The 24,884-nt window shown below is 39.2% G+C and overlaps 1 protein-coding gene across 1 annotated transcript in view; it reads left to right on the top strand.

The window, feature by feature from the left end:
* Positions 1–24,884, top strand: part of Abca12 (ATP binding cassette subfamily A member 12) — a 170,531-nt gene that overhangs the window by 70,551 nt on the left and 75,096 nt on the right. Inside the window, exons 8-14 of the mRNA XM_029475357.1 lie at positions 1,887–1,999; positions 7,512–7,581; positions 12,612–12,730; positions 13,704–13,810; positions 20,252–20,508; positions 20,590–20,702; positions 22,159–22,280. Of these exons, the coding sequence (XP_029331217.1) occupies positions 1,887–1,999; positions 7,512–7,581; positions 12,612–12,730; positions 13,704–13,810; positions 20,252–20,508; positions 20,590–20,702; positions 22,159–22,280 (901 nt within the window). The remainder of the gene's footprint in view (positions 1–1,886; positions 2,000–7,511; positions 7,582–12,611; positions 12,731–13,703; positions 13,811–20,251; positions 20,509–20,589; positions 20,703–22,158; positions 22,281–24,884) is intronic.

Here is a 24,884-nt window from a genome sequence, read left to right as displayed (position 1 = left end):
GGGTAACTAGCCAGATTGGCTGTAAATTAGCTGAAATCAATACAATATGGAGCCCATTCAGCTGGTGTCCATGGTTACCAGAGTTCAGAAACAACTCAAAGAACCAGGAGATTCTCAGTAGGCTAGAATTATACTACTGAAGACCCAGTGCAAATGACAAGGTTCTTAGAGCGAATATAAAAACGTCTCAAATGTTGACTGTTACACAGAGAAAGCAGAAGAGAACAAAATACAGCCACAGTCCTGTGGCTGAACACTCTAAGCACACCTCGGGTAAGAAGGCAGCCGTGTCTGTGGTTTTGTGCATAAATGGCCTCTGTTCCTCCTCCCTGCCACATTGGTGCAGATTTTATGCTAAAGTAGACTTGGAAATTAGCCAAACCAGCTCTGCTTATTACTAACCAGGCAACCTTGGTAAGTTATTTAGCTTTTCCTCTGTGTAGCTTTGGCTGTCCTGGAACTAACTCTTTGCACCACATTTGCCTTGAACTTACAGAGCCCTGCTTGCCTCTGCCTCCTGAGTGCTGGGATTAAAGGCCTGGCCAGTTATTTAACTTTTTAAACTGTATCCATCTGAAAAGGCAAAACAAATCAAATTAGTTTCATGGAAGCATCGGAGAACCAAATTTTTAAAATACATCACACATAATTTATGTATATTTGTTATATATATATATTGTATAAACATGCATACAGATTTATATACATGTTTATATATTATGCTAGAAATAACCTAAGAGATATTCACAATTTAGGTTTCATTCATACCTATGGGGTTAAGACTAACATCTTTAAAATGTTAAAGATTCCAAAAATACTGTAGAATGTGTAGGTCCTCCCTACACACATACTGGATCTAGTGCTGGAGAAAAAATTCAGCTTCCCGATGAGATACTTGATAAGGAAAAAGTAGCAGCTGATTTGTGCAGTATCAGTTCTGCAGTGGCAAATGGTTGGCAGTGGTCTTTTGTACTCAAAGCACTGGGAGCCAACAAGAGGACTCAGGGGTAAAGGTACCTGCTATTCACATCAAAATGCTGACTCGGCTCCGATTGCTGGTACAAATCACTGTATTTGTGAGATTGAGACAGCCTCATGCAGTAGCCAAGTCTCTTTTAGAAATACACTAATGACAATAAAGAGACAAAAGGATATTTCTTGAATAATTAGTTGTTACTTGGAGATGGGGAGGAAACGCAAGCAAAAGTGAATTGCTTTTGGAAAAAAAAAAATAATGTGTCCCCGGTGTGGACTTCCTGTTCAATTGATTACATAACTCACAGAAAGCCAATGTGGGGTGTTCGGAAATTAAGTTTGAGTTGCATTTGGAGTAGTACCTGTGGGCCACTTATACAGTGGGACAGAGTACAGTCTTTAATTAGCATGAGATCTGCTTTAAAAATTATCATTTCTCTAGCAAAGTATTCATATATATGACATGCTTATATAATTACTCCTGAAACTGGATCTAAGATTGATTGATTTCTACAAAAATAGTGTTCTAGTATTTATTTTTTCCTTTAATTAAAAAAAAAGAAAGTTTCATTTCACCGTGGGCTGCTGAACCCACTTGTTTATAATTCTTAACAGGAAAAAAAAAACAAACAAAAAAACACCTGATAGGGCCTTTGCTCCCTCACTTCAGGGTCCTTGAGTACAAATCTTTATAATTCTGGAAACATTAAATTCTCTGTTCTGGTTTAAGAACAGTGTTGGGAGAGTTTGTGCATGAATAGACAATGAAGTAATTAAATTACAAAAGCAGCATCTTGTCTTTTATAGGAATCATTTTCTATACTGTAGCCATTTTCTCCTTGAATAACCTTTTGTTTCTGTCTGTGAGCCTTGATACACAATCTGGTTTAATTTGTTTCTCCACTCATTAGGGTGCTGCTGGTAGTGCAGAAGGTTTACCCACGTGTTCAAACTGATGAAGGATTCAGCACCCTCCAGAAGTCTGTTAAACATCTGCTGAACACTCTGGACTCCCCAGTGCAAGGTATAGCATTTCCATTTTGCTGTATTAATACAGCATCACAAATCCCATCAGAAAAATGAAGCAGAATACAGCTGATGCAATCACGTATACACATACACACACACACACACACACACACACACACACACACACACACACACACAGAGGGAAATGTAAAGAAAGGAAGCTATGGCCGAAAAGATGAATTCCTAAAAGTTTTCTTTATGTAAACATGAGCTCTCTTACTGTACAAAATCATGTTTATGTTTGGAATAGAAAATGGATATTAGATAGTAAACATAATCAATAGATTAATATTATCACATTTTGGAACAAAAGCCTAAAGTGAATTGTAAGATTTGTGTCCTTTTGTTTGTTTGTTTTTGTTTTTGTTTTTGCTTGTTTGTTTGTTTGTTTGTTTTTTGAGACAGGTTCTCACTATGTAGCTCTGGAAATCACTAACGACATAGACCAGGCTAGACTTGAATTCACAAAGATCACCTGCCTCCTCCTTCAAAGTGCTGGGGTCAAAAGTGTTTGCCACCACAACTGGCATGCACCCTCATTTTTATCCTCAAATTAAAAAAAAATCAGAAAGAATGTTTCAAGGTAAAAATATATGCTCATTCAACCTCTTGAAAATGCATGGTAGATATCATAGCATAAATTATCTATCAGTAAAAGTCAATCACCCCCAGGAAGACAAAAGATAGCATGTTGCATGAGTTGAAAATGTCACCTTTGAATATCTGGAATGTCATTACCTAGAAACCACATGGAGACGGTTGGGTGGACACACGCAGGCACACACAAAGGTTTAGAGCGGTGAGACTCAAATCCCCGCTGCCGAAGCAAACACAGGTTAACATTTACCTCTTCGGAATGAATTCAGAATTGTGCTTTCTTGTCTGCATTTGCCGGTTTTTAACCAAGTAGCCTTCTGCTTTTGGATTCTAAAGTAAGCATACTGCGAGCGTCAGACAAAAAGCCGACTGCTCCTCGTGTTGTCTCAGTCGCCTTAAGAAAGGCAGGTGCTAGAAGCCTGGGAAGAATTCTCAGTGCAGAGTCCGACATACTTATATACCAGCTTTTGCTGGCCAAGAGACGTTTCCTATCTACAGTTACAGAATTAATGACTTATTTGCATGGTTGATTGTTTCTAACGCTAATGTTTTTAGCATTAGCAAACCAGGAGAGGTTTACTCTCTTAAAAGTCTAGGCCAGAGAACAAGACAGTGTGTTAATTATTTCCTGTGTTTTTCTTTTTTAATATTTGCATTTTAAAGACTTGAAGACTTCATGTTTCTATGATCATCCTCTTTTTTAATCTTCAGACTTACATCTTAAATTAATAATAATGAAATAATATAATTAATAACAATCACATAATCTAAAGCAAAGTGATCAACTCAAGATTTTTCTCCCCAGAAGACAAAAGCATATCTGTGCTTTAGAAGCCAAAAATAAACAATAATTCCTACTAATGTGACAGCAAAACCTTTTTCTGGAGAATGATGTAATTCAGTTTTCTATATTTCCATAATTAACAGTGGCCAAGACTTATATCTATGACTATGTTACTGATCTAGAAAATGTTAAGTGTTAAGACATGCAATCGGGTGATCAAGGTAACAGGGAAATGCAGCCAGACCAAGTCATTTTTATCTGCAGAATTGCATGTGTGTAACTCCTCTCTGTCGTTAAATCTCAGCATGAGTGAGGGGGAGCAGCACAAACCCAGTCACCTCTCTTTCCCTAGTCATTAATCCCAGCTTGGACAGAATCCATGGCCTTTGAAAGGTTTGCACAGGGATTCCCGGGAATCCTCCAGGAAACTCAAATTCAAGCCAATGATGCTAACTCATCTACATGAGAGTTTCTGACCACAGTGACCACTTGCCACCCTGGCCGGGACACTGCATGCTTAGTCTTGGTGGTGTCTAGTCTTCTATTTGAAGGGTATGTACTTGTCCCCTAGGTGTTGTGTTGCCGTAAGGCACAGGATGTGGTGACTCATAGTAGAGCTGCTTGTCTTTTGCAGCTCTTACAGGAGTGACCTCAAAAAGGAAGAGAATAATGGTACTTTCTGTGTCAATGCTAAATGATTTTATTATCAAAACAATTCTGAGATATTACCCATTCCACAGCTGGCTTGCCATGTGTTACTCTGCCAGCAAGAGGCCAATCTTAGAGTGGACCCTGGACCTATCTATTCCCAAAGCCAGGTTCCTTAAGCTCTTTATAGGTGACTCCAGTCATGCATCCTTTCAGACATACTGGGACACAGTTTCTCACCGGAACAGGTCGGTGCCTGCCACCATCAGACCGCACAACTTCTATTCAGCAGCTGATGGAGTGTGACATGTCATGCCACACTTCTTCCCACATGACAGGTTTCAGAGCCATGCTCCAGTATCCTACACAGTCTGATACAGCCAGACTCCCTGCTCCTTATCCCATGCCTCTAATCCAGACTGAATAAGAAATACACTTAGGGCATCTTTGGAAGCCTCCACATCAGCCAGGAAGACATGGAGATACTATTGTCTCCTATGTTTGTAGTAAGGTGTCTAAATCCTGTACTCTGTCCCACCTGGGGTCCCTGGGGTCCCAATACTCAGTGATTCCTTTTATAAAGACTGAGTTTCAGGAGCAGAGGTCACTTTTGTGACTCATGAGTATGTACTTCTTTGCAAAGTCATAAATCCAGTGAAACAGTATTTTAATATAGAGAACAGGGAGGGCAAGATTGCTGGGATGGGGGCAAGCACTTGCTTTGATAACCTGATGACTTCCCAATGTGTGTTATGGCGCATATATATACCAACATTCACACATATACTGTGCACATGTGCAATAATAAATACGAAAGTAAAAGTTGATTATTAAAGCAAAGTAATACTTCCTGGCTTAGTGCCAGCATGTTTATTCTCATATTATGCATCACACCCACAGTATGCAGACAGGCAAGATGCCCACCAACACAAGAATAGATAATGAATATAATGCATATATACACAGTGAAACTTTCAAGTGTTAAGAACAATAAAATTATGAAAATTTCAGGAAGATAAATGAACAATTATGTTAAGTGAAATAAGCCAGGCTTGGAAAGACAAATACCAGATTTACTATTACCTATTGAACCCATATTTAAGTTTAGGTAGATAAATAGTAAGAAAATTAAAAAGGAGACCATGAAAAGAGAGAAAGAATCTAAAGGGAGCGATGGAAAAAGAGAGAGTAGTGGAATGTATGTATCATAGAAACAGAAGGTGACTCTTTGGAAGGATGAAGAGGTTGGCAATCAGGAGAAAGAAGAGAAGGGAGTAAGGCAGTGGGGGGCAAATAAGGACAAAGTATGACAATATACACATATACATACATACACATACACACATACATATACAACAGGCATATTCATATACACAAACTTTCATACACACATATACATACATACACAACATTACACACACATACATAAACATATCTATACATACATACATACACATACAAATATACATGCATACATTATATATGTGTGCATGTATTACATGAAAATGTCACAGTAAGGTGGCTCAGTGGGTAAGAATGTTGATAAAGTTCAATCTGAGACTCACAAGAAGTAGAAATCCAACTCTCAAAGTTGACTTCTGATCTCAGTACTCATTCTGTAGAATGCCTGAGAAATCAATTAAATTAATAAATATGAATAGAAAAAAGTAGAAATCATCACAATGAAACCCATTTCTTTGTATGCTACTTCCCCAAAGTAATAATAATTAAAAAAAAAAACAAATTTTACCAGTGCAGAGGGTTATCTAGATGTCTGTGGACACCATTTTATATATGCCTAATCCAACAAAAGTCAAAGAAGTAAAAATCTTGCTTTTTAATGGCTTTAATATTTTCCCATTCATTTTGGTCTGTTTGGTCTACTGATAAGAATATTTCTTCCAAAGTACTTTATAGCTTTCAGTGGACAGAGGGAAGGGTTTCTATTTGAGTTCATAGTGATAACATGAAGTTAATTTCTGTTGATAAGTCACTTTTATGGCCTGAGAGAAAAGAGAAATTCTATAACCAGAGTGTGTACAAATGCCGGCCAAGTTGCTGGTAGCCTCACACACACATTCAACATGGGCAACATAGACCTTGGAAAAAATAGTTCCACAAACATTTCTACTGAAAAAAAATCATAAAACTCAATAGATTTCTGTCCTTAATTTTTCAATATTTAGGTATCAAAGAGTAATGTTATTACTAATACTGATCAAGTGTATTTATTGTGGGTGTCTTTGTTGCTGGTCTTTTAACTTGATTGTCCATGTTTTATAAGGAGGACAATAATATTCAACTGCCCTTTGGATAAATCTCAGAAAATTTCACTCCACTGAACAGGAAAGCTGAAAAGGCCATTCTGGCAGTTACTTGAGGCCAAGTCAACATAGACATGAACAATTCAGAAAATAGACGAGGGCGGGTATTAAACCCTGGAATATTATTTTATCTATACATTTATTTCAATACGGCAGAAAACATTTAAAAAGCATGAATCTTTGCATAGCTTTGCACATGGGCAGTTTTCCAAGACTGGAGGGTGCATGACCTAGAAACAATGGAAGAGCCATTACAGTGGCTCATACAATATCCTATTGGAAACAGAGAGGCTACTGTTAAAACAGGGCTGCACCAAAGCATCCTGGCCCTCGGTGAGCAGCATCCCAAAAAGGAGGCTAATACTCTTCCAAAGCAAGGTGGCCTAATGCAACGGATTTAGTGTTTTCATTTATGCCGTGACTGCTTAAGGAACTTTTCATCTCCAGTTTTCATGTTGTTTCTGCACCTACTTTCTCTTTATCATTCAACTTACATAACAAGCAGAAGCATTGACTTTTTTTTTAACTTCCAGGCACAAATTTCAGAGGTTACTACAGTTTCAATGCAACCAGTTTAGTAGTCCAGATCAACCCCCCTCCACCCCCGACACAGCTTCTTGCTTTCAATAATGACTGCACGATCCTATTTACATTGATCAGTGCTTCTTGACAGCTGCATGCGGTGATCACGGCCTGCTCTTTTTGAAATAAAGTACAGATTACTGAGGGCAAATGTTTCCTAGGTGCACATCTGAATTGTCTGGGGAGTTGGGGAAGGGAGACAGAAAACCATCCAGTGACACATTAGAGTGAAAGTCATTTCATTTGATTAGCAAATTGCTTGGTGCTCAAGCTTCATTATGGTGTTTGAAAGTCACCTGTGAAATCGGGTCTTGGGACAAAATATGGTCTGATGTGTGAACGAAAAACAAATAAACTGGGATTATTTTAACCAACAGACACCATTTCCTACCAACACCTTACATATTTCCAAAAAAAAAAAAAAAAAAGGAAAATGAATAGCATTTGTTTAAAAAAATGCACCTTCTCTTTCCACTATTAATTTGATTTATGGCTTTTTTTTGGTGAGCAGTAAAGTATCTTTGAACAAACATGTTCTATGTTGACCTGTGTATTATTGATTATTGCTGTAGGTGACAATTCAACGCACACGTGGAGTGACGATGATGAGCAGACCCTGTCCCCGAGCAGTCTGGCTGCACAGTAAGTTGTGCTTCCAAACTGTGGGCTCACCGGCTGAATAAACCAAGCCTCCCATAAGCCTCCTTATCGTCTCAGCACGGAAAACCATGCTGAATCAAAGGGCACTATCAAACTGTAGTAAAGTTGAAATGAATTTGGGCATATTATTCAATACAGGTTTTCTGAGATGTACTCTGCTAAGACAGGAAGGGTTTCCTTGTGCCTGTGAGGAGAGTCTTGTGGTCACTTGTCTCCAGATTCATAAGGTCTTTCTCCATGAAAAATGCATAAGCATCTGTCTTAGGCTGTTCACTTCCTGTAGCAAAATACCACAGACAGGGCAGCTGATTAATGATGGAGACTTGTTTTTCACACTTCTGGGTAAGCCTAACATCAAGGTGCAAGCAGATTTGATGTCTAAGAAGAGCCAACTTCCCAGATCATAATGGACACCTTCTTTCCAAGCCCCCTGCTTTTCTTTTTTTGTGGTTTTTCGAGATAGGATTTCTTTGTGTAGCCTTGGCTATCCTGGAACTCACTCTGTAGACCAGGCTGGCTTCGAACTCAGAAATTTGACTGCCTCTGCCTCCTGAGTACTGGGATTAAAGGTGTGCACCATCACTGCCCGGCCCAAAAGCCATTTTTTAAAAAATAGGCTACCAATCCCCTTCATGAGAGCTTTGTCCCCAAAGACCCGACATCATCACCTTGGCACCTAGGCTGTCAATATATAGAATTCAATATTCAGGGCAGAACAACACCCAGAATTTTTACATTGCTATTTCTTTGGAGTTTTAAAGAGTCAAAATGTTCTTAGAGCCTAATCAAGATAATGCAAATTTTGTCTGCTCTCAGTAATGTTCACATAGCAGGGGGAAAAAGATTACAAATCATTTAATTTTGGACTTCACTAGGAAATGACAGCAGTCACCATGGTGTCTAAAGACCACAAGCGTGAGCAGATTTTGAAGGAACTCATAATTAGGATAGGGAATGCAAGCCGTTCCCTGATATATCTAACTTAGGTAAATTTAGAGTCTAGTTGCTCTTGTAGGTAAAGGTTGCTTTAGCTTGAGAAATCATGCTATTGTGGTTGCAAGAATTTAGTCACACCAAATATATCCTTCTAACTAGAAGGAATTTGCACAATTAAATTTGAAGAGTAAAAAGGCAAGGAGATGTTGCTCAGTGGTACCAAAACATAGTTAGGGAAGGGACATGAAGTTCCGAAGTGTAGTTGCTTAGTAAATTGACTAGAGAGAGCGGTGATGTGCTTGCTAAACATGGGTCAGAGGGATAGCTCAGCAGTGAAGAGCACTGGCTTCTCTTTTGGAGGACTCAGGTTCCACTCCCAGCAATCACATGGAAACTCACATGCATTGCTACTGCCAATCCCAGAGAAGACAACGTCCTCTTCTGGCTGCCACAAGAACTGCACACACAGAGTGCATAGGAATGCATGCAAGCCTAACATCTATGCACATAAAAAAAAAATCTTACAAAATGAGATAGGTCTCATGTAGCTTTGGTTGGTCTATACCTTGCCATCTAGACAAGGTTGGCCTGCTTCTATGTTTGGAGTTCGAGGATTAAATTTATGTGCTATCATATCTAGCATAAATAAAATATTTTTAAAGGTCAGAGAAAGGGATTTTTGACTTTTTGTCTTGAAGAAATAATAAATGATTGAGAAATACACTTAAAATCATTTAAACATTATATAGTATGTACATACTGAAGTATTGTATTGCCTCTCATAAATGGGCCTGTTCTTTGTTTTTTATACATCATTTAAAATAAACTAAATTGACAACCAAAAATACTTATTTTAACCATTCTATTTTTCTAAGATCGAATTTAATGGAAAGGTCTCTAACTACAGGCAAATCCTGGGTAAAAATCCACTTCTGGCCCCACTTTCATCCTCCGTGCTGGCTGACCCAGGTGCTTCTCTCAAGGAATTCTTGGACAGTTTCACTTTAGCTAGGTTGCTATGTTTCAGATATCTGGGCCTTTTGATATCTTCCCTAGATAACCATCATATTTAATAATAACTTACCAGAAAAAAAAAAACTCTTTAAACTGACACAGTGGATGCTTGCTGCTGATACCAGCGATCCCTGTCAGAGCCTACAGGCATGCATAACTGACAGCACTCAGCACTTCTGTCTTGCAAATCCCTCAGCAGTTGCTGTCAGCTTATTAGAGGGAATTCAATACCCATAAGATGAGTCTTGTTGTGATTGATGAAATTAGGGAGAGTCTTTAGACTTTCTTTCCACTTCCATTTTAAAATAATCACACCATGGCACAAGACAAAAGGGCTTTGGGCTTAGCTTTTTCTAGTGACAGCTACTCAATACCACCCGTCTTATAGCTTTGCACTATTGTTCATGTTCTAATGTCTTTCTAAAATGTATGTGCATGTGTGCTCCTGTGCACGTGCACACACATGTGTGTTTTTATCTATACCTTACCTTTTATTGTAGGCACTTGGGTGAAGAAAGGATTTCGTATGAAGGATTTTAAATTAGTCATTTAAAGGACTCACAGTGTTTATACCAAAGCAGTGGCATGTATATGTTGTCTAAAGTTTTGCATATATTAAAGCATTTTATAAGTTGATATCTGTGCTTTCTACAAAAGTAAAGGGGAGGGTTATATGGTTCTTCTGGGTCATCTCCAGTTCACCTATTGTGGGAGGTTAGGCCAACATTTTGCTACTAAACACTGCTGCCTGAGAGAGCTGGCTCTACAGTGTTGTATATCCTGCAGTGGGAAACAAGAGAGGGAAGATGCAGGAAGGTTAGAGCCATGAGAACCTTCCTACTGGAACCAGTGCACAAGAAGCCATCCAGAGATGCTTTGTTGGCAGACAGGTTCAATGACTAATATCTCTGTAGCTTCCCATGTCTATTTTACAGATGAATGTATCTACTCAATGCTCACACACAAAAAAAAAATGTACGTGCTAGGTAGTCTTTCTGGTCAGAAAGGATGGAGTACAAATTTAAATGGGTCATTTCTCCAAAATGTGCACTGGAGACATGCTTATCTTTGTTACTACAAAGAAAAGAAATAAATGTATAAACTCTCCCCCAAAAAATAATAGATACACTCGGTGGTTTCCAGCTGTTTCCATAATTCTGTTGGTCTCTTGTTTGGCATTTTGTGTGCCTAAATCTTGATATTTAGTTTGTCTTTAGCATCTTTTAACACTCCTTCCTATTTCTATTAATATTGTCACATATTCAAAATCAATGGGACAGGATCATCTCCTTTCTTTATCTATCTATCTATCTATCTATCTATCTATCTATCTATCTATCATCTATCTATCTATCTATCTATCTATCTATCTATCTATCAATCTCTATCTATCTATCTATCAATCTCTATCTATCTATCTATCAATCTCTATCTATCTATCTATCTATCTATCTATCTATACCATCTATCTCTCCCTCCTTCTCTCTCTTTCCTTCATCCCTTTGTTCCTCTCCCCTTCTTTCCTTTCTTCTTTTCTTCCTTCCTATATGTTTTTCCTTTCTTCCTTTCTTGCCTGATCTTTATGACCTTAGCTGGCTAACCATGGATTGAGAGACAGTCCATTAAACTCATCTACATGCAGGCATGATTCAGTGTTCTACAGCTAACCTATACAAAGAAGTTGGAATCATTAGCAATCCTACTCCTGTCGGGTTATTATTAGTTTTAAGGTGATTTAGTTTGGAAATGCAGCTGACAGATGGTTCCTTTTATTTGGGCTATACAAGTTAGTCTAAACCCATACTCCCTGCCCTTTATTCATCAATTGATAAATGGCATTGATTACCTACATGGAGGCTTTGATAAATGATAAAGCTAAATGTTGAAAGCTTAGAGATCTAAAGCAAGCAGACATGGCGTTTTCCACAGTGTCTAGACAAGGAAATACCTAAACAAGAGCTTTTAGAATCAGTGCTTTACAACAAACATTTGTGGACCATTAGAATGGCTCAGTGGGGAAAGGCCTTTGCTGCACAAACCAGTGATCCTAGTCCTATCCCTGAGACCTCCATGATGGAACGAGAGAGCCAACTGTAGCAAATTCCTCTACACGTCCACACATGTTCTGTGAAATTTGCATTTCTTACTCCTCCACAATAAATAAGTTGAAAAATTTAAAAGTCTGGGCTGGTAGCTCAATGATAGAGCCCTTGCCTGGCCTTCAGAAGGCACTGGATTCACATCATGGGGAAAAGGCTTAATAAATGCCTTGAATAATATTAAAGTATTTCATCCTACAGAATATCAAACTATCAATGTTTATTCATATATTTGTCACTTTCATTTATATATGTATATAAAATTACTCTAACTTTGGGGGGGGGAAGAAGGCACTGGATTCAATCCCTATAACCAGAAAAATATTAAAAAGAAAAAATATATATGATGGGAATTATAATTAAAAATTACTCTTATGACCAATAAAGTGTGTTCTTGCTGCCAAGTTGGAGACTTTCCTAGCATTGCTTTATTTCTTTTTAATGTTCCTTCGGGATCCAGAGTTGTTGGCCCACATTTAAACCTCCCAAGGCTTCTTTAATATTACTGCTTTTTCCTATATTATTAGCGGTGCTAAGAAAAGTCTCACCTATTAACATTTTGATAAGATACAAGTTAGTATTTGACCGAACCTGTTATTTTGCCTATTGTTCAGCATAATTCAAGGTATACATCTTGCAAACAGGCATTAGCATTTACTCCCTCTTTGTCACTTAAAATGTAACAACAGCCAGTGATGAAAGAAGCCACAGAATGGAGAAGTAGCCTTATGGTTGAGGTAGCAGGGAATACACCACACACACACACACACACACACACACACACACACACACACACACACACAAGCACACATTCAGAGGTGTGCTGCCTCTGTACAGCAGGGCTTGGTGAAGGAGGGGATCCAATTTCACAGCAGTTTTGGTACTCAGGCCAAAAAATTGCAGTTTAAATGACTTTGCTTCCATTTTCCGAGGCCTGATCACATGTTCTCATCTCATTCACAGGCTCCTGATCCTGGAAAACTTTGAAGATGCTATCTTGAACATATCATCAAATAGTCCATATTCTCCTTATTTGGCGTGTGTAAGGAACATGACGGACAACTTGGCTAAGGGATCACCAGGTGATGCTCTCAACTCCCCCCATGATCTCAATTTCTGTTCTAATTGGCTAAGACATTAACTTATCAAAGGATATTTTTAAAAAACCCACTATTCTTATTCATAGGTATACTTCTGTTTCAGCTAAGTGATTTAATATTAGAGTGGAATTTCTAACATCATTATGCTGGCCTCTTGCTGCTGCTTGCACCGCCTGGTCAGCTGAACAAATTTAGTAGGATGGTTTCGTACTAGATAATGTGATAAAGGTTACCTGGACGAACTTCCCAATTTTTCAGAGTCACTAGGAGTTTAGGCAACCCTTCATGACATTCTCTGGGACCTTGGTGCTCTCGGGTTGTTGAAAAATTAAGACAAGTAATCGGGGACTCCAAAGTTCTTGAATATTTCATGAACAAAGGCAACCATGTGCCAGACTACTTCTTGCCTTCACACATTGAATTTTCAATTTTTTTAAACCTATGCAAGCAATCATAAATACTACAGCCAAACGTTTTCCACTATTTTCACACACATTCTTTATTACCTATACCACACAGTATCAAGAAACAGTATGACACATATCTAAGCCTGGAGTTTATTTCCCCAATACTAATAAATTATGGCTGAAAGTACATACTTGGATACGGTGACTATACAGTCAATCTCCCCCAACATATTCCAACCTAGTATATCCCAGAGTCAGAAATAAAAGAGCATGATTTAATTCACAAAGAGCCAAAGGCATGCAGTACCTTCCCTAGAAACATCTTTTATCTCTAAGCAGCATATCTGTGAATATTTTAAAAAATAATGAACTCTATAGTCCACATGGTTCAAGGAAAGGTTAATTTTCACTCGTTTTATATTTATATTGAGCTACAACATTATTCTAAAAACTCCTTGCTGATAAGTCTGGATAAAAGTCTCTTTCCAGTGTGCTCCCCTGGTAACCTTGTGATTCTCACAAAGTCATTCTTCCCCCCTCCCCTGCAGACAATCTAAAACTTCTGCAGTCCACAATTCACTTCAGAAAATCTTTCCTTCAAAATGGCTCCTCCGAGGACAGCTTCCCTCCATTTCTTGAGATCCTGAAATCCAAGGTAAGCCGAGAAAGGAAATATAAATAACAAAATAGCAACCCTTCGGGTGATACGCTAGGAAGATTCAGTTAAAATATCCGATGATTACAGGTGACCTCCTTTTCCCTGCATCTCTGTTCTGGCCAAATGGTGACAAAGGTGCTTGGCTTTACATAATATCCTCAATGTCGGCCTCAGCATAAGATTATCATACAAGCCCACTTACAGTGCTCATCAGCATCCATAAACATTTCACAATGTAGCTATCTTATTAAGCTTCATAATGTGGGACTTCATTGTATTATTATTTTTTTTAAATTGTCTTGCCTTTAGCTTTTCTATATATAAAAGTAGATTTCAAAAGCTAATATCCCGACTTCACAGTGCTCAGAGGTCTCAAATATTAACATATCTGTTTTTCTTGTCATCACACCAGACACTAGGAAGTCATGTTAAAATGCCTGACCCTGAAGAAGGACAGGGAGGAACCAAACATGCAAATCTCTTAAGCTCGAGTCAGCTCCTGCTCATTTGTCTATTGTTCACCCCGTGTACAGATTATCAGGAAATTCATTTTTAAAGCAACTCTATTAAGTCTTGAAAACAGTTTTCCTAGTAAGAACTGCAGTTTAATTGGATTTATGTAGCCTGGGATAAAGTTAAATTAGAAGTGGTTTATTTAGGGCAAGCAAGTGATTTGCTGTGTGGTAAACAAGCCGTAATTAAGCAGGCACGCAAAACATTATGTCCATGTATATTACAGATAAATATGCTCATTAGACTACCTACCTTTTAGCCCTACTTTTCTACATGAATCAAATTTTCTAATGTACTTAATTTAGTGTTATCTTAATTTATGCAAATGAGAAAGAAGGCATACATTCACCCAGAAAGCTTTTATTCATCTTTCAAGAATCAGTATAAATGTCACTTCTGCAACACTAGTTTATCGCTTTTCCCTTGTTTTCCAGACAGCAATGCCCCCTTTCATTTATTTTATATGTGTACTGAACTATGATATCATCCTAACCAAACTCCTCGCTGATAGGTCAGATGAAAGTCCCTTTCCGATGTGCTACCCAAGTCATCTTGCGATTCTTATAAAGTCATTTTTCCTCCCTCCTCTGCGGGTAATGAGAGACCTCCGCAATCCACAATTCACTTCAGAAAATCTTTTTTTCTTTTTTGAAATGGCCCCTATGAGGACAATTTCCTCTTTTATTTATAAGACAATAATCTCCATCCCTCGAATTCTTGTAATCCAGCCAGTGGAAAAGTCAGGAAGGAAGAAGTTACGATTGTAACGGAGAAAGACAAAGGATGTGGTAGGCAGACCGACAGCGTGTAAAGATGGGCTATCTAACTCAGATTATGGGGTGCAAAGGTGAAAGGGAGAAACTCGGCCAAGAATATGATACTTACTCTGAGTTTTGAAGGCTGTGTATCATTAGGTTACACTCATGCATTCCAGACACAGAAACTCGAGCTTGTAAGAAGCCCGAGAGGTGTGTGCTTCGAAGACCGCTACCTAGAGTCACAGGAAGAAGGTACCTATGGGAAAGTCAGGAAAGGGGCTTTAGAGAAAGGCCACGCCCAGGTCCTGCAGACATCTTCTATTAGTCTAGGGGTTTGAGTTTGGCATCAAATATGAAGAAGGCTAATTTTGTATTTTAGAAAGAGATTAGGTTGGGAGAATGTTACGTGGGCCAAGTCTGAAATAATATAAGCGAAAAAAAAAAAAAAAAAACACGGCCTGTGCGGAGTCAGTGCAGTCAGGGAACAGAAGGGAGAAAGAGCTTCAACTATGGTTTAGGAAGCCAACCCGAGGTGGGGCATGAGGAATCCGGAGCTCTCGGGACTGAGACTTCCGGCCTTTGGAAGGCCGTAGCTAGCTAGCATCATAGTTTGCCGTGTTGGGGGGCGGGGGGGGGATAGCACTTCCCTAGAGTAGAAACAACGATGAATTCAGGCCTTCCTTATCTCTAAGAGCACATTATCTCTAAATGAAAGCTAAGATTCATGAGCGTATAAACGAGGCTATTAAGGTGGAATGCCAACAATAGCTCTGTGTTCTCTGAGCTGCTACTCGGCACATGGCCATGAAAGAATGAAGCCGGGCGCCTATGGTTTTTATAAGTATAGTGACAATTGCTTCCTGCCATCCTCAGGGTGGCAGTCATTTGGAGTCCATAGGCCCCCGAATTTTATTCATGGAATTCCTTGCAGCAGGCTAGACCCTCCAAAACACCCAGTGTCTGCCCATTTACAAAATTTCCTTCTTTCAGCCTCTGCCTACACATTTTGTTGGAAAGTATCTGTGTTCTTTTCTCTCCTTGTTGCCTGTTTTTTATCTATTTTACTCCCTCTGGTTCCTTTGGTAGAAAAGGAGACTTCTTGACTGCATAAAATAAATTTCTTATGTTGGGCAGGAATGTAGACAATGTATACTATGTTTAATGTAATGCCTTAAAATTTTTTGAAATAGACACACACACACACACACACACACACACACAGAGAGAGAGAGAGAGAGAGAGAGAGAGAGAGAGAGAGAGAGCACTCTATTTACTGGCTAAGGACTCAGGAGCATTGAGGGCTTATCAGTTTAAGTCTATAATACTATGGAATCTTCACAATCTTGTGAATTAAATTTCTCCTTTATTTGGGAGCTACTGGGTAGTGGGGAAGCCCATCATAGCTAGAAATGGTGTTAGTAAGGGATCATTACCCAATTATAGGCCTGAACCTCTGCCTATGATGACAGAGACAGAGCCTCTAGGTAGGGCTTTGAAAAATATGTAGTCTAAGGTTAGCATATGCTTTGTTTAATACAACATCTCACTTCATAGCCTTGGATGGTCTGAACTTACTGTGTAGCCCATACTGGACTTAAAAGCACAATCCTCCTGCCTCTGCCTCCTGAGTGCTGGGATTAGAAGTGTGCACCAGCACCTCTTGTTATGCTAACAAATGCTGTGAATGTATATGTGAGTTGCAGACACCTGTGTCTGTGTCCCCATGCGCTCATGTGCACACACGCAGAAGCTGAAGGAAGACTTGTGGCGCCTTCCTTTATCACTCTTCACCTTGATGCTCTGAATCAGGGTCTCTCGCTGAGCTGGAAGCAAGCCAGTAAGATTGTGGGATCTCTCCCTCAACCTCCCCTGGAGCTATAGGCATGAGTAGGCAGAGAGTGTTGGGGATTCAATCTCAGATCTTCATGCTTGCAGAGCAAATGACTTTAGCCACTGAGCCATCTCTGTATCAACACTAACAAACACTTTAAAAGAGAATTATAGTCACTGGGTTTATGCTTTACGAAGCTTGTAGAAGAGCAAGCTCAATGCCTGTATTGCTCTTGGGATAAAAGTGCTGAGTTATGACGCTTGTGACAATCTTGAGGTTCCTCCTTGGTGACCGTACGCTTCTCAGCACCCTCAGTATTACTGACCCTGATTTACACTCTTGTTTCAGAGAACCAGTCCAACCTAAGCAACTACAGCTTAGCTGAATATCAGATTTCTCTTTCTATCGTCTTTGTCTCATCTGGGTCAATGCAGGTGACCTTAGCTGAAATGTCCAACAATGGGAATATGGAACCTGAAGAGACTGCCAGTTAGACAGGACCCCCCAGTGGAGGAATGGGAGCACCAACTCACCTACAAAACTTTCAACCCCCTAAAAGAGTACTCTCTCTTAACACAAGTTAAATTTCCAGCACTCACAAGGTAGCTCACAGCTATTACTACAGTTACTGGCCTGTAATAGTAATAGCTCCTGGCCTTTGAGGGCACCAGGCACACCTATGATGTACATACATACATGTAAAAATACCAATACACATAAAATAATTTTTAATTAACAAAATAAAATTTAAATTTCGAGAAAGCATCAAAGAACAGAAAATAGAAATGGTGTACAGACATCTGGTTCCATCTGTTAGAGGTTTAAACAGATTCAGCATTTGGACCAAAGTCCAGAATAAGTAAACATGTAACTACAGTATGCACAATGATTGCATCTATTCCAGAATGGAAAATTTTCCACAGCAGTAAGAGCAGTAAGTAGAATTTCCATACATTATGAAATCATTTCAGACTGTTCAGAGCCAGAAATTAATGATGTTATTCAATACTGTGGAAAATGAGCCAGTGATACTTGTTCTTCAGGATGGTCAATGGTTGACTTTGGTTGGCTTCTGTGGCTTTCCTGTGCTTACTGTGAGCCTCTTACTAACACTCATCATCCTTCCTTCCCCAGTGATGTATGGAGAAAAATGATCGCACACCTATGTCTCTGCTGGGGAATAGTTTGTTTCTGTCAAAAAGCAACTTCTGACTGGAAACTGAGCGACAGTGATTGCTAGCACACATAGCTGAACTGGACTTCCCAGAGGCAAACTCTTTCCTCCCTCAGGACGTATTAATTGGGAATATATCCTGAGGATACATAGCACATAGTGAACGGAGTTCAGGAATATAGTAGAGAGCTTAGACCGTTAAGAGTTCTGGAGTCCTTTCTCCTTGTGGGTTTGGGAGTTTAAGTCATTTTGGCTATTTCCATAGAATGAAAATATTTAGTTTTTCTGAACAGATCAAAAGGCAGAAGGCAATATGGCTAACAAGGCAGACAACCTGAAAATCAGGTCTATTCTCACAGAGTTGCTAATGCATGCTACAGCTTAAAGACTTAAGAAAAATGTTGATTTGGATTTAATTGTCTTTTTTTTTGTTTGTTTTTTTGTTTTTTGGTTTTTTTGGTTTTTTTCGAGACAGGGTTTCTCAGTAGCCCTGGCTGTCCTGGAACTCACTCTGTAGACCAGTCATAAGATACCATAATAGTTAGATCATAACCATTTCTAGCTGTAGGGTTGAGTCAGGTTGCACGCATTCCTGTTATTGGGTAACCATTGTTCCGGAATCCCTTTCTCCATGTAAATGTAAGCATTTTCTATTACCTAATTCCACATTTCTCCCTCCTCTCAGCCTCTGTGAACTCTTTGACTTTCTGAGTTATGAACTTCACTCCTCTAGGTCATTCATATATTGGAATTATATATTATTTGTATGTGGCTGATTAAATTTAGCATAGTTTCCTCAAGATTTCCCACTCTGCAACATCATATCCTTTTCTATTTAAGGATATATATGTATGTGTGTATATATGTATATGTGTGTATACATATATATGTTGATGTATACACACACATATATATTCATATACAAATATCCTTAGACATTGATTCTTTTTTCTATATATTCTGGTTATCCATTCATCCCTTGAGTTGTTACTATTTTTTGGCTATTATTATTAAGGCTTTTGTGCACATTGGTATACAAATATTCTCTCCAAGCACTATCTTCAATTCCCTGCAGCATAGACCCAGAAGTTGAATTTGAGCTTGCACGCTGATTTTATTTTTGAGTCATGAGAAAGTGCAATACTACTTTCCATACAAGCTGTACCATCTCACACTCCTACCAACAATACACAAAGGTTACGATGCTTGTGCACCCTCATCAACACTTGTTGCTTTCTGGTTCTGTTTGCTATACATCACAGCCATCATGATGGATGTGAGGAAGAAAGGCTTTAAAAAAAATCCAAGCCAAATCTGCCTCCCCTCTGTCCTTACACATGATATAAAATATAAATTAAATATAAAATTTGTTGAAGTGATCACAATTTAAACTGTATTTTAAGAACTACTTGTCTAAGTCAGGGTTTCTATTGTTTTTGGTAATGAAACACCATGACCCAAAAAGCAAGTAGAGGAGGAAAGGGTATATTTGTCTGACACTTCCATATCACCAGTCCATCATTGGAGGAAGTCAGGACAGGAACTGAAGCGGGGCTGGAACCCAGAGGCAGGAGCTGATGCAGAGACCATGGAGGGTGCTGCTTATTGGCTTGATTCCCCTGGCTTGCTCAGCCTGTCTTCTTATAGAACCCAGGACCATCATCCCAGGGATAGCACCACCCACAATGGGCTGGGCCCTCCTCCACTGAAAAGTAATTGAGAAAATGCATCCAATGCCTGCAAAAGTCTAAAGAGGGGTCTGATCCCTTGGAGCTGGAATCTGCTGGACACCTAGATTGTTACGTGGGTACTTGGATAGAAAGTACAGCCTTTCAATATTGTGTAGCAAACTCTCTAAACTACTGAATGATCTCGCTGTCTTTCTTAATTTTTAAAACTACATTTTAAAAAATTGCAGACCCATGCCATAGGGAAAGTAAGACTAATGGGTCCCAAGGTTTCATAAGATTCTTAGGAAAGAGAAAGACAGACAGACAGCAAAAGACACACTCCTTTGTTATAAAGCTAAGCCCAATGCCAACCGACTAATTTGTAGGCAGAAACATGTTTTACAGGATCAAATTTGGTTACTTATTTTCAACTATTAAATATGTCAAATAACATGACTAATCTATTTCCTCTTCTTTCCCCTTTCTGGGAAGCTGTCTCAACTTCGAAATTTGACGGAACTTCTCTGCGAATCAGAGACTTTCAGTTCGATCAAGAAGTCTTGCCAGTTCTCTAACATGAGCTTTGAGAGGCTGTGTGAAGACCATGCCTTTCACGTGCAACTGATTGAAGCGGCAGAGCTGGGCACTGACCTCACCACTGGCTTACTGTACCATGACAATATAATATCTGCAAAGCTGAGGGGTTTGCTCACTGGAGATCCCAGCAAAATTAATCTCAATGTGGACTGGTAAGTTTTCTTCTTCCTAGGAGAAATCCTGTCTCCAAAATTGTACCGCCGAGTTGAATTTTTTCTTCTGCTTTGTCCTAGGCTCCTGGAACAGGCGTTGCAAATGAATTACTTGGAGAATATCACACGGCTAATACCTACTGTAGAGGCCATGCTGCATGTCAACACCAGTGCAGACGCTTCAGAGAAGCCAGGTGTTTCCCTGCCCGCATCCTAAAGACTTATTAGGACACAGGTTGCCATCTTCAGTTTAAGAAAAGGCTTTCTCAAAGTCCCCAAACAAACCTGCTCTCCTGTCTGCCCTCACAATGAGGAACCCGAAGCAGTTGTTTGTCTAAAGCAGACATATCAAGCTAGTAGGAACTGAGACCTGAAAGAATGTTATAGCAAAAGGTTTCCAAAATTTAACGAGTTAAACCAATTTACCTTTTGTTTCTAGATAGAGTAAACATGTATTGGAGAGTTAACTGTATGAAGGGGGGTGAAACATGCTCCCTTCTGTAAGAATAATCTGAAAAAAATATCTAACTAAAATGGAGGCACAATTGTGTGCAGAAATCTCAGCTCAGAACTTTCTGTTGGTATTCTAAGCACTATACAGGATGCAATACACTTCTTCTTGGCTCAACACCTAAATACTGAAAAGAAGGACATCCTGAGGCACAAAATTGGAAGGACATTAAGTCTAAAAATGATGAAGATGTGTTGCATGAGGGTAATTTAGTACAAGAAAGCAGGGCTTGAGCAATGGCATGAGAGTAATTTAGTACAAGAAAGCAGGGCTTGAGCGATGGCTCATAGGTTAAACACACTGAACTCGCTTGCAGAGCACCCAGGTTCAGCTCCCAGCACCAACACGACATCTCACAACCATTTATAACTTACCTCCCTAGATGTACTCTTCTGGACCCTGTGGGCATGATACTAACACGATACACAGACATACAAGCAGGCAAAATACCTATACCTATAAAATAAAAATAAATAAATCTAAAAAAATGCTTAAAAACAAAACACAAGTTGATTTTAGAACAGAGATTACAATCTTCAAAAAATAAAATAAAAATATTGTTTACCATGTCTAAACTGGCCCGAATGTGAAATAATTAGAATTTGTCACTCTTAAAGAGCTTGAAATTACAAACTTTCAGTGTATAAGCAGTGTAAGATTGTAAAAGCCATTTATAAACAATAGAGTTCCCAGACAAATTAAAGACAAATATCTTATCGTTGATTTATCAAGTCTACCCTCAAATTGACAACATCATATGCTCCTAGGTTAAAAAGCAATTTGAATTTAGGTGACGGTTTAAATCAAATGGAGACGTATTTATTTAGTGGATTATATGATCAAAGTCTGTGAAGAAACCCTGTTTTCCTTAGATCAACCTTGGGTTGTGGATACCTGGGGAAAATTTACAACCTAGAGCAATCTGTTACCTCAAGTTAATGGCATCATAAGTACAAGTCTAAATCAGACAGAGATAGATCTTAAAGATGCAAAGCCTGCCAAACCTGAGAGACATCTGCTTCTGACGAGGCATGCATGTTCAATAGGTGTTAATCCAGAAATTCTGTTAGTGTACCTAAAAACTGTGCCATTAAAACTGATGTGTGAACCGTGTGTGTGTGTGTGTGCTTTCTTCACAGGTCAATTAAGAGAAATGTTTAAAAACATAGATTTGCTGAAAGAAGATCTGAGGGCGATAGGGATGTCCAACACAAGTATCGACAAGCTGCTGGCCATTCCCATTCCAGACAATAGGGCCGAGGTAAGGGTTCATGGCTGGAATAAAGTCAGCTTGTAGACGTTTACATAGCACTTAGGATTTTAGGTATTTATCAGCAAGACACCAGGAAGTTGCATGTGATTCTGGTCAATTTTCCACGCAAAGGGTTAAAAAAAAGTAAATCTTAAGTGACCATTGAAGTATTCTGTAGTTGTGTGTGTGTGTATATGTATATGTGTGCACATGCATGCGTGTGTGTTTGTGTGTGTATTTTTGTGTGTGCATGTGTGCATATGTATATGTGTGTGTTTGTATACATAGGTCTGTGTGTGTATGTGTGTGTGTAGGCTGGACCTACCACTAAGCTGTACCCTCAGCCTTAGAAGAGAAATTCTGAAGCAACATCGATATGTTTCAATGCTTTGTAGTTAGCCTTGCCTTGCTTGTTTGTGTTCCATACTTCCCCTCTCCCAACCCCTATGAAGTGTTTTCCTAAACCTTCAGTAACTGTATCCACTATTATAATAACATTATCTGATCTCCTTCAAGGATATCAAGGCCAAACTTCAAAAACCAAGTTGGGGGAGAGCACAGAGACAGTCACCCTTTGTTGTAACAAAACTAAAACTGAATATTCACTTCTACCTTTTGAAGTCCCAAGAAGAGACTTATTATATATGATAGACGTTGTATTGGAACTATGGAAAAGTTTGTGGTTAAAGCTAAACTTTTTTTTGGCTGTGAAAATAAATAATGTTATTTTCTTCTTAGCTGAAGAGCTAGTTTTCCACTCAAAATGTCTTGTCTTTTATCCCACTTCCAAAGCCATTGTCTGGAAGTGTCATAAAAATTTTCCAAAAGAACTGCACAGCTTATGGCCGCATGCAACAGAGTGTGTCATTTCTAAGCACAGCTCAGTTATTAACCAAAACTAGATTAAGTTCATGGAAGGTTCCCTCTGGAAGATATTTAAGTTGCTGTTGTCACCATGATTAGTTCCCTACACTAAAATTAAAACTGCTCTGCCTTGGCTTTTCTCCCCACCCCAACCCCCGCTAGCAAGTCGCACCCCCCACCTGTTCCGTTTGTTTGACCTCATTTGATTCAAAGCCGTCACCTTTGTAATCAAGTGCTTGGCTTATGAAGAGCAGAGCCATCTTAGTGAATGAAAACTTAAGTAGAGAGCACACAGTCCAACTGGTATTTTTAAAAAGGAGAAAATGTTTTGCAAGTCCCAGGAATGTTTTGCAAGTCTCAATTATCACTGGCTCTCCTCTTTGTTTCTACCCAGCATCAATAGAGATGACATCATCTCATTGACCTGCCTCCTTCTCTCACATTTCAGTGTCTACACATGGCTATCTAGGATCTGCAGTTATTAATTAGTTTGCAATTCTGGACTGCCTCCTTCTCCTCCTCTTCCTCTTCCCCTTCCTCTCCTTCTTCCTCCTCCTCTTCTTCCTCCTCCTCCTTCTCTTCCTTCTTTCCTCCTCCTCCTCTAAGATCCTCATCTCTGAAGCTATAGAGTAAGCAATCATCAAGACAGGATGCAACCCAAATTAAGGAAGAGTAGATGCTTAAAACATACATGACTCTTAAGCTAGTCATCCCCCAGACTGTCTCCTAACCATTTATTTATTTACTTAATCAATCATTCATTCATTCATTCATTCATTCATTCATTCATGTAGTCACTAATGTTGTTTTGTACCCAACTGTGCAAAGAAAGCTCTGCTTTTCTTCGTGAATTTCTACCTGCCTCTTTTTCTCCATAAGACTTCCTGTGTTTTCGAGTGAGCTATCAGCTGTCTGTAGCTTTATTAATAGTAATTGGTGCCTTATACACCTGGTGAGGTGTATTAGTAATTAAGCATTTGTGGCACAGATTTGAGGACTGAGTCCCCAGAATGATTTAAACTAGGCATACTGTCTTATATTCTAGCATCAGGAAGTAATGACTGGGGAGTCTCAAAGCAAGCTGGATAGCAAGACTAGCTGCATCAGGCCCCCAATGGCGGAGCTAGAGAAAGCACCCAAGGAGCTGCAGGGGTCTGCAACCCTATAGGTGGAACAACAATATGAACTAACCAGTACCCCAGAGCTCGTGTCTCTAGCTGCATATGTAGCAGAAGATGGCCTAGTCAGCCATCATTGTGAAGAGAGGCCCATTGGTCTTGCAAACTTTATATGCCCTAGTACAGGAGAACGCCAGGGCCAAGAATTGGGAGTGGGTGGGTAAGGGAGCAGTGGGCAGGGGAGGGTATAGGGGATTTTCGGGATAGTATTTGAAATGTAAATAAAAAATATCTAATAAAAATTGAAAAAAAATAAAGAATAGCTGTATCTATCAATGAGGTCTGATTTTGACTGAGAGACCTTGCCTTGATGAATAATGTAGAAGGATGAAGAATGATTTCTGACATTCTTGGGCACCTGTGTGCACACTCACCCTCACACATCTGTGTCCATGCACAAAGATACATACACACAAGCATACACATCACACCAACATGAAAATGGATAAATAGGGCAATATAGTGGTTGATGTATGAAAGAGTCATTTTATTCCTAGGGACTATTTGTTACATTCTAAAACACAGAGCGTGCACACACACGCACACGCGCACACACACACACACACACACA

This window comes from Mus caroli, chromosome 1 (genome assembly GCF_900094665.2).
Source record: "Mus caroli chromosome 1, CAROLI_EIJ_v1.1, whole genome shotgun sequence".
Taxonomy (NCBI): domain Eukaryota; kingdom Metazoa; phylum Chordata; class Mammalia; order Rodentia; family Muridae; genus Mus; species Mus caroli.
This window is presented reverse-complemented; position numbering and strand designations above follow the sequence as displayed.